At 37.4% G+C, this 11,859-nt stretch overlaps 1 protein-coding gene across 1 annotated transcript in view; it reads left to right on the plus strand.

Moving 5' to 3' along the window:
• The window catches only part of SYT10 (synaptotagmin X), a 26,773-nt gene extending 16,612 nt beyond the window's left edge, over positions 1 to 10,161 (plus strand). The window contains exons 4-7 of the mRNA XM_010147506.1: positions 6,808 to 6,928; positions 7,286 to 7,457; positions 8,913 to 9,042; positions 10,090 to 10,161. Coding sequence (XP_010145808.1) covers positions 6,808 to 6,928; positions 7,286 to 7,457; positions 8,913 to 9,042; positions 10,090 to 10,161 — 495 coding nt within the window. The remainder of the gene's footprint in view (positions 1 to 6,807; positions 6,929 to 7,285; positions 7,458 to 8,912; positions 9,043 to 10,089) is intronic.
• The last annotated feature ends 1,698 nt before the right edge of the window (positions 10,162 to 11,859 follow it).

Below are 11,859 nucleotides of genomic sequence, written 5' to 3' on the forward strand. Positions count from 1 at the left end.
GCAAGATGAAACTACCTCTGGTGCACAAGACAGATGGTTATGGACAGTGAGAAGGAGAAAAAAAGCACCCAGGATGCTTCCTGAGGTGCTACTGAGAGCATTCAACCCTGCTGGACTCCGCGAGCTGTCTCAGGGAGTCCTCTCCATGCAATCAGGGCTTCAATCAGCAGCTGCACTTATCCGGAGAAATCAAGCTGTCAGGGGAAAACAAGTATGAGGCTGCTGCAAGCAGAAGATGCAGTTACTGTAGAGCAACAGGCCCCACAGCTTCCATACTGTCTTTCACAGAGGATGAACAAACCCAAACCCCATTGATTCATTTCCCAGGACAATGGCTCTATCAATAAGTGGTGCTGGGAGGAAGAAAAAAGAGCTGCATTTAGTATGCAAAGAATAACAGGAGAGGAAAATAAATATTAACTGTGGGTACAAGGTGTCCAGGGTAAAATCCCCTTGACAGGTGGTAGAATTAGCTCTCCAGTCTGAGCTGCATGTAGCTTTTGACAATTTCTGTGACTGCATAAATATCATCAAATTCTAAGTGCATAGATGAGGAAACAGAGGTAGATTTCAATGCTGTTCTTTTCTATCATTCTTTTAACTCTTGATCTATACTTGAAAAACAGGAATATCTTAATATATTCTTAGCTAACCGAGGGTACAGTTTTCCCTCTTCTTTTCTTTCCATCCAATGCCCAACATTTATCATTCTGTTTTATTCTATCCCTGATTCTTGAATCTTGAGGTCAGTAGTTTTTATTGGAAAGCAAAAATATATATAATATATTTCTAAACAGAACAAGAAGAAGAGAGAGACAGAAATCTGTCCTTTGGAGGAATTACCTTCATGCAGTATTCAAGTAATCCAAAGGTCTAATTCTGCCAATGCTTTTTTTTGTTTTGTTTTGTTTATTTGCATACGATACAGAAAAGCAATTTTCAATGTGATCAAAGGATGCAGCCAAAAGTCCAGGAATATAAATGCCTGAATAGCTTATTTGATATTTAGAAAATTATTGTTAGTCAGTACAGATGCTTACTCAAAATACAGCAAGAAAATAAAGAGAAAAAGGTTTGTAAATCATTTTTTTAAGAACTGTGTACAAAATAAATTCATGCCACCCTTACTATTTTTGCTATGCTACGCTCACATGCAATCTTCAAAACATCATTTAAATTACAACTAATAGGAAAGTAGTTCTGGATATTACATTGAGATTAAGAATTAAAATTATTATCTACTATGGATTATGATAATCTGAATGATAATAAAAGTAACAACAAGGAAGTTTTTGAGGGAATTTCATTTCTAATGCAATTATGGAAATACTTGTTATTTTAACAGTGGAAATTAATGACACTAGCAAAGATAAAAGTGTATAAATTTTTCAGTTCTAGTAACACAGTGAATTGTAAGAAACCATCGTGAGTTGCTCTTTTAGGACTGTTTGAATTGAAAACTTAAAAGCTAGGGGAAAAAAAGAAGTAACAAACATCAGTAAAAATTGGCCTAGGGTTCATCTTTGATCAAAAAATGACATAAAAATGACACCTTATTTCGCGTATCAGCTCCCTAAAAGCTTTTCACTCCTGCTGTCATAGATCTTGGAGGATAGGAGGGAGACTATGCAAGTTCTTACACTGCCAGTATAATCAGTAAATAATTTTTCCTGTTCAGTTCAGGATTATGGGTGTTGGTATGAAGGAAAACCTACCCTGAACATGAAGGGATTTCTACCCAACTTCCTCACTGAATTTGCAGAAGTTTCTAGCTAAAGGTTTCCTCTTTTGGTTAATTAAATGGAGACAACTGGGAAAATTAATTGGAGTAAGAGACAGCAAAGCTTTCTCCAGCAATGAGTTCAACAAAATAATTGATGTTCCCCTGCTAGAGCTGCAAAATTCTCCTCACATCCCTCCCCTGTTTATCCATATTATGAGTGTGGATCACAGCCTCTGTAGAAATGCTACTTCTACAAGTGTGTGAAAATGAGAGCACTGGTGTCCATTGGGCCTGATAACAAAAATGATAGAACAAGGATCTTTTTTCATCTGATGTTACCAACACCTGGACTGATTTCCCAAGAGTCCATAAAGCAGGCAATGTGGACAGATCCAAGGTAACCTAATATGAAAAATGATTAACACGTCCATTCAGGTGTGGTTACTTGTGTGTGATGAGAATTATGCTATTCGAAGAATCTGTGTTCTGTAGCTAAAAAGACCCAAGTTCATCTGGATAGCTGACATGCACATTTGGGGTTGGTGTTTTCTTTGTTTTATTTTGTTCTAGCATTGCCATACCAGAAAATGGATTGGATAGTGAGGTGAACTGGGAGCCGTAAAAATAGCTGAAGCTGGTATAGCATTTACCACTATCCCTGTTCCTTGGTTTTGTATGATGGCTTGGATAACACAGAAGGGAAATAAATGAAGGAGAGATATGCAGTACCAAAAAATGTTTGCTTTTGCATTAGCGCAACTGTGCTTGATGCTGGTTTTTCTGTACCCTTTATTGGAAGTTGGGGGGGGGTGGTGGAACATTACAAGCATCTGTAAAGCTAGCCGTTAATTGAAATCTAAGTTTAATTTAAGAAGACAAAAAAACCCTCAAAATAGGCCTAGAAAAGTGATAATATTTACCAAAGTAATGTGCAATTCTAGGTGAATATATGACACGTAAATCAATCTGAAGCATAGTTAAGAATTTCCATGAATGGCAGCCACTCACTGTGTCCAGACTTGTGTCTTCTGAGTCGTATTTTGTTTGAAGCGGACTGTAATGAGGATGTTGAGGACAGTCTGTGCCTTGGCTTCCTCAGATTTGCTTGTACTTAATGGGTCCTGACAGATGACTTGTGTGAACTTAATTATCTAATGTATTATAAAACGAGAAAAACAAGAATTTCCTAGGGCATTGGGATTCTGAAGTAATTTAAAACTTATTTTTAAATCTCAATTAAAATCAATAATACTTAAGGATCCAGGGTATTTAAAAATGTTACTCACAGTAGCCAATGGGGTAGGCAAAGACTACCATGAGAAGTTTAAATGCTGAGCCATACTTTGTTAATTGTCTTTGTTCATTTCAGAAGTCTGAACCTGTGTTTTCATTTCCCAATTTATGAACTTGTGGTGCTCAGGTTAGCAAAAAAAAAAAAAAAGGAGTGAGGGGAGAGGGCAGGAATGGTGGCATTCCAGACATTTTACCTGATGCCCAGTCTCTGATGCTATCATATATATAGGCATAATTTTAATCTTAATCCTTCAGAAAAAGACTTAAAAGTTCATAAATCTTGAGCTTCGCCCTGTGTGTTTGAGTTCCAAAGAATATTTATACTAATGATGCATTTCAGCATCTTAATCCCCAGTTGCTCTGTGACTTCTAGAGCTCCTAACAATATGTATTGAGTTCACCCAGGTGTGAAGAAAGACCACCAGTCTTGACAGATAGAGTAGAAGCTGAGTAAACGTACAAGAACTTCCTATTTCTTACTAGCCAAAAAGACACAGTATAACCAGCATCACATGCCACAACTAGTACCAAGTTAAATTAAAAAGGTAAAATTATCATTGTTGTTTCAAAGGATTCTGAAAGGACTTGTATGTGAACTTGATCTGAGAACTGTGGGAACTCCTAATCTGTGGTGGCAATCAGTGACAGCCAGTTCTCTCCACCAGGAGAATAGTTAAATAGTGTCTACAGACTACTGCAGGGTAACTACTAATTTTATTTCTAGCCCTTTGGTATTACAATGTGTGACTCATAAATGTATTTGATATAGAAAAGAATGTTTGAAGCAATGTCTGCAGAATTTATCTTTGGAAATTGTGCATAGAGCAACATAAGTTTTGTTCCACAAAGGAAAATCACACATTTCAGGGCAACACAAGGCACATTTTTTCCAGTCATAGGTGGCAGAATATCCCTGTATAAACACTGGACTAGTAGAAAACCTTTTCTCAAACCCAAAACCATCCCTTACCACTTAAAATTGAGTAAGAGTACAGGTTACAGAGCTCTGGTAACTTCAGTATATCTGCCTTTTGGACAGTCTGCCATGCAGAGTGAAATGAATCCTCTCATTTGCTGTCCAAGCATTTCTTTTTGCATTACAGCATCTTTCTTGTTCATTTGCATGATCAAAACCACTAAGTTTGATTTAAGGGTTTTTTCCAAGCTCTTTTTCTATGTAACTTCAGTACATGGTATTCAGAAAGTAAAGATAAAGGACTGAGCATAAGCCTGAAACCATTGCCACTTTGTTAAGCAATAATGCTTTTCTCTGCTCTTCAGAAAAGTAGGATAGAGTAGCTACCATCTGGAGTTTTGCAAGTATTTTGAGCAGTGCTTCTTTTAAAGTATTTAAGTCATGGTAAATAGTCCTGTCTGTCCGTATTCTTGTGTATCATTTAAACCTTTGAGTGTCTATCCAATGTCTTTTCAAAAAGAAATAATAGAACACTCAAGTTCATACTGCCTTGTTGCAAAAATTATTTTTTCTCTATTCACCTACACAAATCATGTCTCTGAAGAAGGAAGAATCAGTCCCTTTTATGAACTGTCCACTTTTTTTTTGACCCAAGTCATCTTCATCACCTCCCTCAACATAGTCCTTCCACTTTGAAGCACTGGATGTGGGGGAACTATGTTTCCTTTTCAAACGAAAGAATGAGGTCCCTTTCATATATGGATATGAGGAACAACAATCAGACCCACTTATTGCTAGTAATGTTAGCAACAGAAGCTATGGTAAAACCAAGTTTCAGATATGACAAAAACTGTAAAATATAACAGAGAACACTTGCCACTTTAACAAATGAGTGAAAATAGTTACACTTCATTTGTTCAAGTTTTATTTATATTTTATGAAATGAATGAGTGACTTCGTTAATGTACTCTGTGGCACAAAACCACGCTGGCAAAATAAGGGGTTGGTCTAAGGTGTCAAATAGCTGTATTTATCCTGTGTGGACTGAAAAGCTAAATTATTTTGAAATCCTAAGAAATTTGAAATACTGAAATCCTGACAAGCATGAAATTTGCCCACAGTGCATGTTCACATGCTTATCAATCTGTTAATTCTCAGAACAGAATCCCAGGGAAATGACTGGATATGTGAATTGACCAACCTACACAAAAGTCAATATTTTATTAGCAGTGCAACAGAAAATTTAAAGCTATTCTAAAACTGCATTCTTCGATCTAGAGTCTGTAATGGAGGGGAAAAAAGAAACCTAAACCAAACCAAAACAACAGAACCCCTGAAGCATGTGAATAAGGCCATCTTTACTCCAGAAAGGTCTGAAGTAGCTATTCCAATTTAGACAGAACATTAACCTGAAGAAAATCAATAAAACTGTTCATATAAGCAACTGATAAATGTGAACAAGGAACCCCAGTCTGTCTCATAACTATACATCATATACATGGCAATCATTATTTTAGTATGTATCTTTTAAAAATACGTCATGTATGCCTGCTGATGCTAGAACAGCTATACCATAAATCCAGCAGTTCTCAAACAAATTTTACTCTTGGGGTAGCTGGATGTTTGACAGATACAATAAAGTTCAGATATTAAAAATAAGCTTTTTAGTGGTAGTCAAAGAAAGACCTTTGAGATCACATAAGTGTGCTTGAGAATGGCTGCCATACAGAAGTGAATTCCTTATATGCTCCTTACAAGCTAATATTTAAAAATCCCGAGTTGTTCTTTGGGCTTTTTTTGAACGTTTTAAAAATCTTAGATGAACAGGAATCAGGAATTTGAAACATAACTGATTTCTCAACAACTAAACTTTTCTGGTGCTAGGGTAATTACTTATCTGTGAGGAAATTAAAAATAAGAATTGATGGAAACTCTTCCTTAGATTACATTCCTCAAGTGTTGTAGCATCTGAACTGCATCATATTGCAGGAATTCACAGCACATTTTCTCAACATAGAAACTATCCCCTAGTAAGGATAAGTAAGATGGACCTTATTCATCTTTCCGAGTATATTAACCTCCAAAAAGTTGCCCTTGAGTCAGGGAAGTTTTAGGTGCTACTCCTTTACTTTGCTTTTCTCCAAAACAGAACAACCCCTCAATGAATCATAGAACAGTTTGGGTTGGAAGTGACCCTTAAGATCATTTAGTTCCAACCACCCTGCCATGGGCAGGGACACCTTCCACTAGACCAGGTTGCTCAAAGCCTCATCCAGCCTGGCCTAGAACTCTTCCAGGGATGGGACACCTACAGCTTCTCTAGAAAAAAAAAAAAAAAAAAAAAAAAAAAAAAAAAAAAAAAACACCAACAAAAAAAACCCACAAACAAACAAAAAAAACCCCCACCACAGTAAGAGCAATAAAACTAGTATCTTTCACAAGCGCATTCTCTTTTCAAAGAACTTACTATAAGCTTTTCATACACATACATATGTGCAGAAATAAATCTCCTACATAAATCACAGTGGCTAAAAGGCATGTAAATGTGTGTGATCTAAGTATTCCACCACATTTCTTTCTACTGGGGAAGATGGAGTCTGAGTCTTTTCTACATCCGCACTTTACATTTGGCAAACGTTTTGGCTCTGCTATTGTTTTAATTTCTCAGTTTAGTGAGTCTAGATGTTAAGAAATTATCCTGTTGGTGCTCCTTCCATATTTTATAAAAATAATTTCTGAGAATTATTTGTGATGTCTTCAAAAGCATCTGAGGCTGCAAAAGAAGTCTCTCCATATTAAAAATAAATTCTAAATTTTTGCATGATCTGAATGGAATTGTTGGCAGTATGGTCTAATCATTGCTTTTCTTTTTCAGGAAAGCATAGATTTGGGTGAGATCATGTTTTCCCTCTGTTATTTGCCTACTGCTGGGAGAATGACATTAACAGTCATCAAATGTAGGAATCTCAAAGCAATGGATATAACTGGTGCATCAGGTGAATCTACTTCTTTTTTAAATAACAATGCAGAGTCTGTTCAGGAAGGGGACAAATAGGAACTCCGTGGGTTTTGTGTGTTTAGCATGGTTGGGAAATGGAAGTAGCAGGAGAATGGGTATAGGCCCTGTTCAGATTTGGCTGTCATTGGTCTGACAGTTGGTCTGTGTGTTCAGAATTCCTACGCCTTTCTTTTCCATTGACAGCATGTTGAAAGCAGTGTTTGGCAGGGTCACTAAAATCTTTGTAATTTTTGTCTTATCAATGTGACATTCCTAACAAAAAATACTGCTCTTATACTACACATTTGAATGACATTGAGTCCAAATGCCCGCAACTGATTATCTGTTAACTCAGATCCGTATGTCAAAGTGTCACTGATGTGTGAGGGTCGCAGACTGAAAAAGCGAAAAACGACCACGAAGAAGAACACGCTCAATCCCGTTTATAACGAGGCCATCATCTTTGATATCCCTCCAGAGAATGTGGACCAGGTCAGCCTCTCCATTGCAGTGATGGATTATGATCGGTAAGCACAGTTTACTCTCAACATTAATCCTCAGTGAGATCATTGCAAGAGACTGTTTTCCACCTCCCTGAACTTTCAAGTTGGTTCAGTGTCACAAAAGATAAAGTCTTTGGCTCTTTTCCTGAAGAGGTTTAAAGTTTCCATACCTTTTAGGGCTCAGGCCATTTTATCTGCATCATAAATAACTGTGATGAGGAAGAAACATGGATCAGTCAGTAGTATTGGCATACATTTCTGTCCCCATCTGGTGGCTGGACTATGTAAAAGCTTTATAAATCAGGTATGTCTCAGTTTAAAAAAAACCCTTACACCTCTAATTTCTATTCAAATGTCAAGTATCTGAAATCAAAGAAAATTTGGATGACTAAAAAAGGATTAGATGCTAATTACCTCATTGAATTAAGTCATAATTAATCCTTTTGTTGACTCAATAAGGAAGGTTTGTAACCTTTGGGTTCAGCCTTCACTGATAACACATCTGAGCCTCAATTATCTATGTCCTCACTGAGAAGTGACAGGAAGAGATGCCTGCTTAGACTAGCTCAAGGACTGTAGGTTAAACTAGACAGTGAGTGACAGAATCATGCCTGAGCCAAGTCTGTTTTGTTCAAGTACTATTAGTAATGAGCACTTGAGACTGCAGGGCAAATAAACAGTGAAAGTCCAATTTAGTAACACAAAACTTCAGATTATTTTTCCATGCCATCAGATTTCTGATCGTCCTCCAAATTCTGTCAGGAAGACTTTCTTGAGCAGATGTGAAAGGGGCACTACGGTGCTGTTAAGGGGAGAAGAACACAGCAATGTGCACACTTTCAGTCTTCTTCAGCTGCTCCTTTGAAAGTGTTTGCTAACAGGAAGCTAGGAAACATTATTCTAAGATACATGTGGGCAATGTTCAGAAAATGACTTTCTGGAGTCCCTCAACAACGCTATGGCTCTGCCAGGAGTATGAAGTATTAAAGTATAGCCTATTACAGTTCTACCCCGCTCTCACTCATTTTTGGCTGAAGTTCCAATGATCACAGGAGTTAGAGCTGGGAAGCATAGTGTGAGATGACATCTGAAGGATTTGCAGCAGGAAAAGTACTCCCCACCATCTTTCTTCCTCTTCCTCTCCTTTAAGCATGTTTTCCTTCGAGATCATTTGGTGTATTATCGTCCTCTTCTGTCTTTGTGCCATTTGGGTTTTAAGCTTTTAATGGCAAGGGTTATGTCTTCACTGCTTTTTTTTTTATAGCTGCTAGAAGCACTCTGGTAGTGGCTGGAGGTTTTTGATGTTACCATTACAGAACTTAATATTACTATACTACCACTAAAACTAATATCTGTAACAAATAACATGAAAACTTTGGGCACGTATTCTGTGCAGCACTAAACCAGTAAACTGAATTATACATCAGATGTTATTAAACTATTTTTATTAAAAAAAATCTGCCTCTTTGCAATTCTCAGAGTAGGGCACAATGAGGTCATTGGGGTATGTCGGACAGGAATTGATGCTGAAGGGCTTGGAAGAGATCATTGGAATGAAATGTTGGCTTACCCACGTAAACCAATAACTCACTGGCATCCACTAGTAGAGGTAAGAAGTAGCAAAAATATCTCCTCAGTATATTGAATATTTTTCTCTCTCTTATGTGTTTCTGAGAACCATGAAAATCAGTGCAACATCTATGGAGCAGGTATAAGATCCTTAGGACAACATAAATCTAGTTACGGGGGTTTCTTACTTAAATGCACCTCTTCAAAAATTTTCAAGATGTATTGATAGCATTGTAATATTAAACAATTAAGACATTTGAAATTTCCAGAGATTATAAGTTTACATCTACTTAGAAAAGCCCATTTGCAAGTATTTCAAAAGCAATCATTTTCTATTCAAAAATCTTTATGTTGCTAAAACATTAATCTGAAACTGGCCTGCTATTTAGGCTAAGTTGAGGCAACATACCAGCAGCTACCTCCAGAGTTACTCAGACACTTATTGGTAGCTTGTTCAAATGCATGGGTAATTATATCTCCAGGTCCCTGGGCTTCGACTCCCTCTTAACATGCTATGGCCACATCTTACTGCTTGTCTGTATACAAAATGCTCACAGCTTTGGGTTCAGAAAGATTAATATTGAAGCTTCAAGAAGCAGCAGAACCTACTTTGGGACACAGAGGTTACACTGTTTAGCCCTCTCCAAACCCAATCTCTGTAGCAAAACAGGAGACTGACTGAGGCCGTTTGTTTCCCCCACTGTGTAGCACATGGGTGCACAGCATTTGCAGTGACAGGCAGAAAAAAAACAACAGCAAGGCTTCAGTAAAACACCTAAAGTGTGAGGGGAGGGAAACACAGTCAGTGCATCAGAGAAGTCTCTTTTAAGAGGTTTATGGCTTTCTTTGGATTGCATACCACCCGCGATTGGTAAAATAAACCCACTCCTGTGGAATGTGTCAGAGGCATTTTCAGAAGGTCATTTTAGGAATTTTCTTTCCTTTATTAGTTCTGCCAGAAACTTTGATCCAGAAAGGATCTAGGTGTGATTTGGGTTCTTCTTTGAGTGAGTCTCTCATCCTCTGAAATGAGTGTGATGAATGGACAGATATGATGACATTTCTAAAACTAACAATTTTCTTGCAGTTACCTGGCCGAGCAACCAGTTTTGATAGCCAGGGATCTTGTTCATCACCAAAACCACCGCTAACGCCCTAGGGAACAAGAGTGGATTCATTGTGTTCAGTGTCCAAAGCTCCTTTGTAGCTCACTTCTACATAAAGAGAAGGTTTGGCTTCCGCAGATGAACTGTATCCATATTTTTTTATTAAAATACATTTTTCCTATTCTGAGTCTTATATTACAGTTTATAATGATTTCTTAATGTATGAATGAAGTTGACTTGAGCCAAATATAACCCTTACTCATAGAAATTCATTCACCTGTTTTCTCGCTGGAATATATCCAGTGTCATATCCAAGCAGTGTTTTGATATGAGCTCTATCTTTGCATAGACAAAGAAAACAGAAAAAAATTCCCTTAAGAAACTTAAAACCACTGCAGCTTGTAAAGCTTAATTGTTTGAGGGAGAGCAAATAGTCATATTGTAGTAAATTTCTTGTAGTAAATTTCTTCTAAATTGCACTAAATCTTGTATGACTTCTCAAGGTAACACTTCAAACTGAATGTTGCATGAGAAAAACAACTGTTTTCATGTTCTGAGTGTTTGGAAAGTCAGTTCATTCCTTGGGCAGGGAGGAAGGGCTGATCAAAAGGCCACTGAAGCCAATGAGAAGGACCCTACTGGCTTCACTGGGTTTTAGTCCAGCCTTTATGGACGAGGATTCACAACTGGATCTATGCAGCTATAATCTTCCAGCAATCAAGACACCTGCTGCACCTACAGGAACTCTTTAGCATGTCCAACAAAATAACCAGGCACGTGCACCAAGGCAGGTGGCTGTACTCAGCAGCTGTTTTGCTTCAGCTACCCACCGGTTGATGAAGAGCTGACTTGGATGCCTCTGCATGGCACTGCATATGTTCAGGGATCCTTATGGAAAGCAAATACATCTGCAATGAGTTGTGTGGGAATTGCCGTAGCTCCACAGAGCTCTAAGTGTCTCCTGATGAAGTGCATCCAGGCCTTTCGAAATAGCCCATTTGCTGATGGCGTCATGCAATCCTTATTCAGCCTTTACGCAGGTCAAACCATAGGTGAGATGATGCTCTGAGTAAGAGGAATTTACTTAATGTATTTTAGCTGTTCAAAAAATTGCCCAAAAACTGCAGTTACGCAGAACACTTTTCTGATTCTTGATTTAGTGTGACGGTATTAGGTTTCTTTGAAGTTATTTTGACTGAGTGAACAGCTCACATGGAGCAGTTTCTGGTCCCTGGCTAGATACCTCTAGAATTATATGCCAAATACAACTTTGAGATATGTTTTGTGTCAATATATGGAGAGAGAAATTGAAATGTAACAATTTTATAAACCAGTAAACTCATTTATTAGAATAAACAGTGACAGCAAATGCAAAAAAAAAAAAAAAGTATTGGCTGAAGTGAGCCATTTTAAAAAATGGAAGCGAATTACATATTATTTTGTAGATTTAGCTCTTTTTAGCACTGCAGTTTACCTCAATCAGGCACTAATTTTCTTCTTTTTCTTTTCTGTGATTTTTTCTTTCTGCAAATTGTGGCAAAGACTGCATGGTTAAGCCTGAGATTTTGAAAGCTGAAATGCAACTAAAAAAAAGTTAGGGTAGTGGCTCTTTTTGTATCTTTGTAAAGCATTAAAAAAATGAGATTATAGTGTTTTAAAAAAAAAAAAAAAGTATTTTTACAAAAAAAAGTGTCATACCTGAGAAAAATGCCAGTGGAAGATTGTACTGTGATAATGGCAGAATGTATGAA

This window comes from Eurypyga helias, unplaced genomic scaffold, assembly GCF_000690775.1.
Source record: "Eurypyga helias isolate BGI_N326 unplaced genomic scaffold, ASM69077v1 scaffold1922, whole genome shotgun sequence".
Classification (NCBI taxonomy): Eukaryota; Metazoa; Chordata; class Aves; order Eurypygiformes; family Eurypygidae; genus Eurypyga; species Eurypyga helias.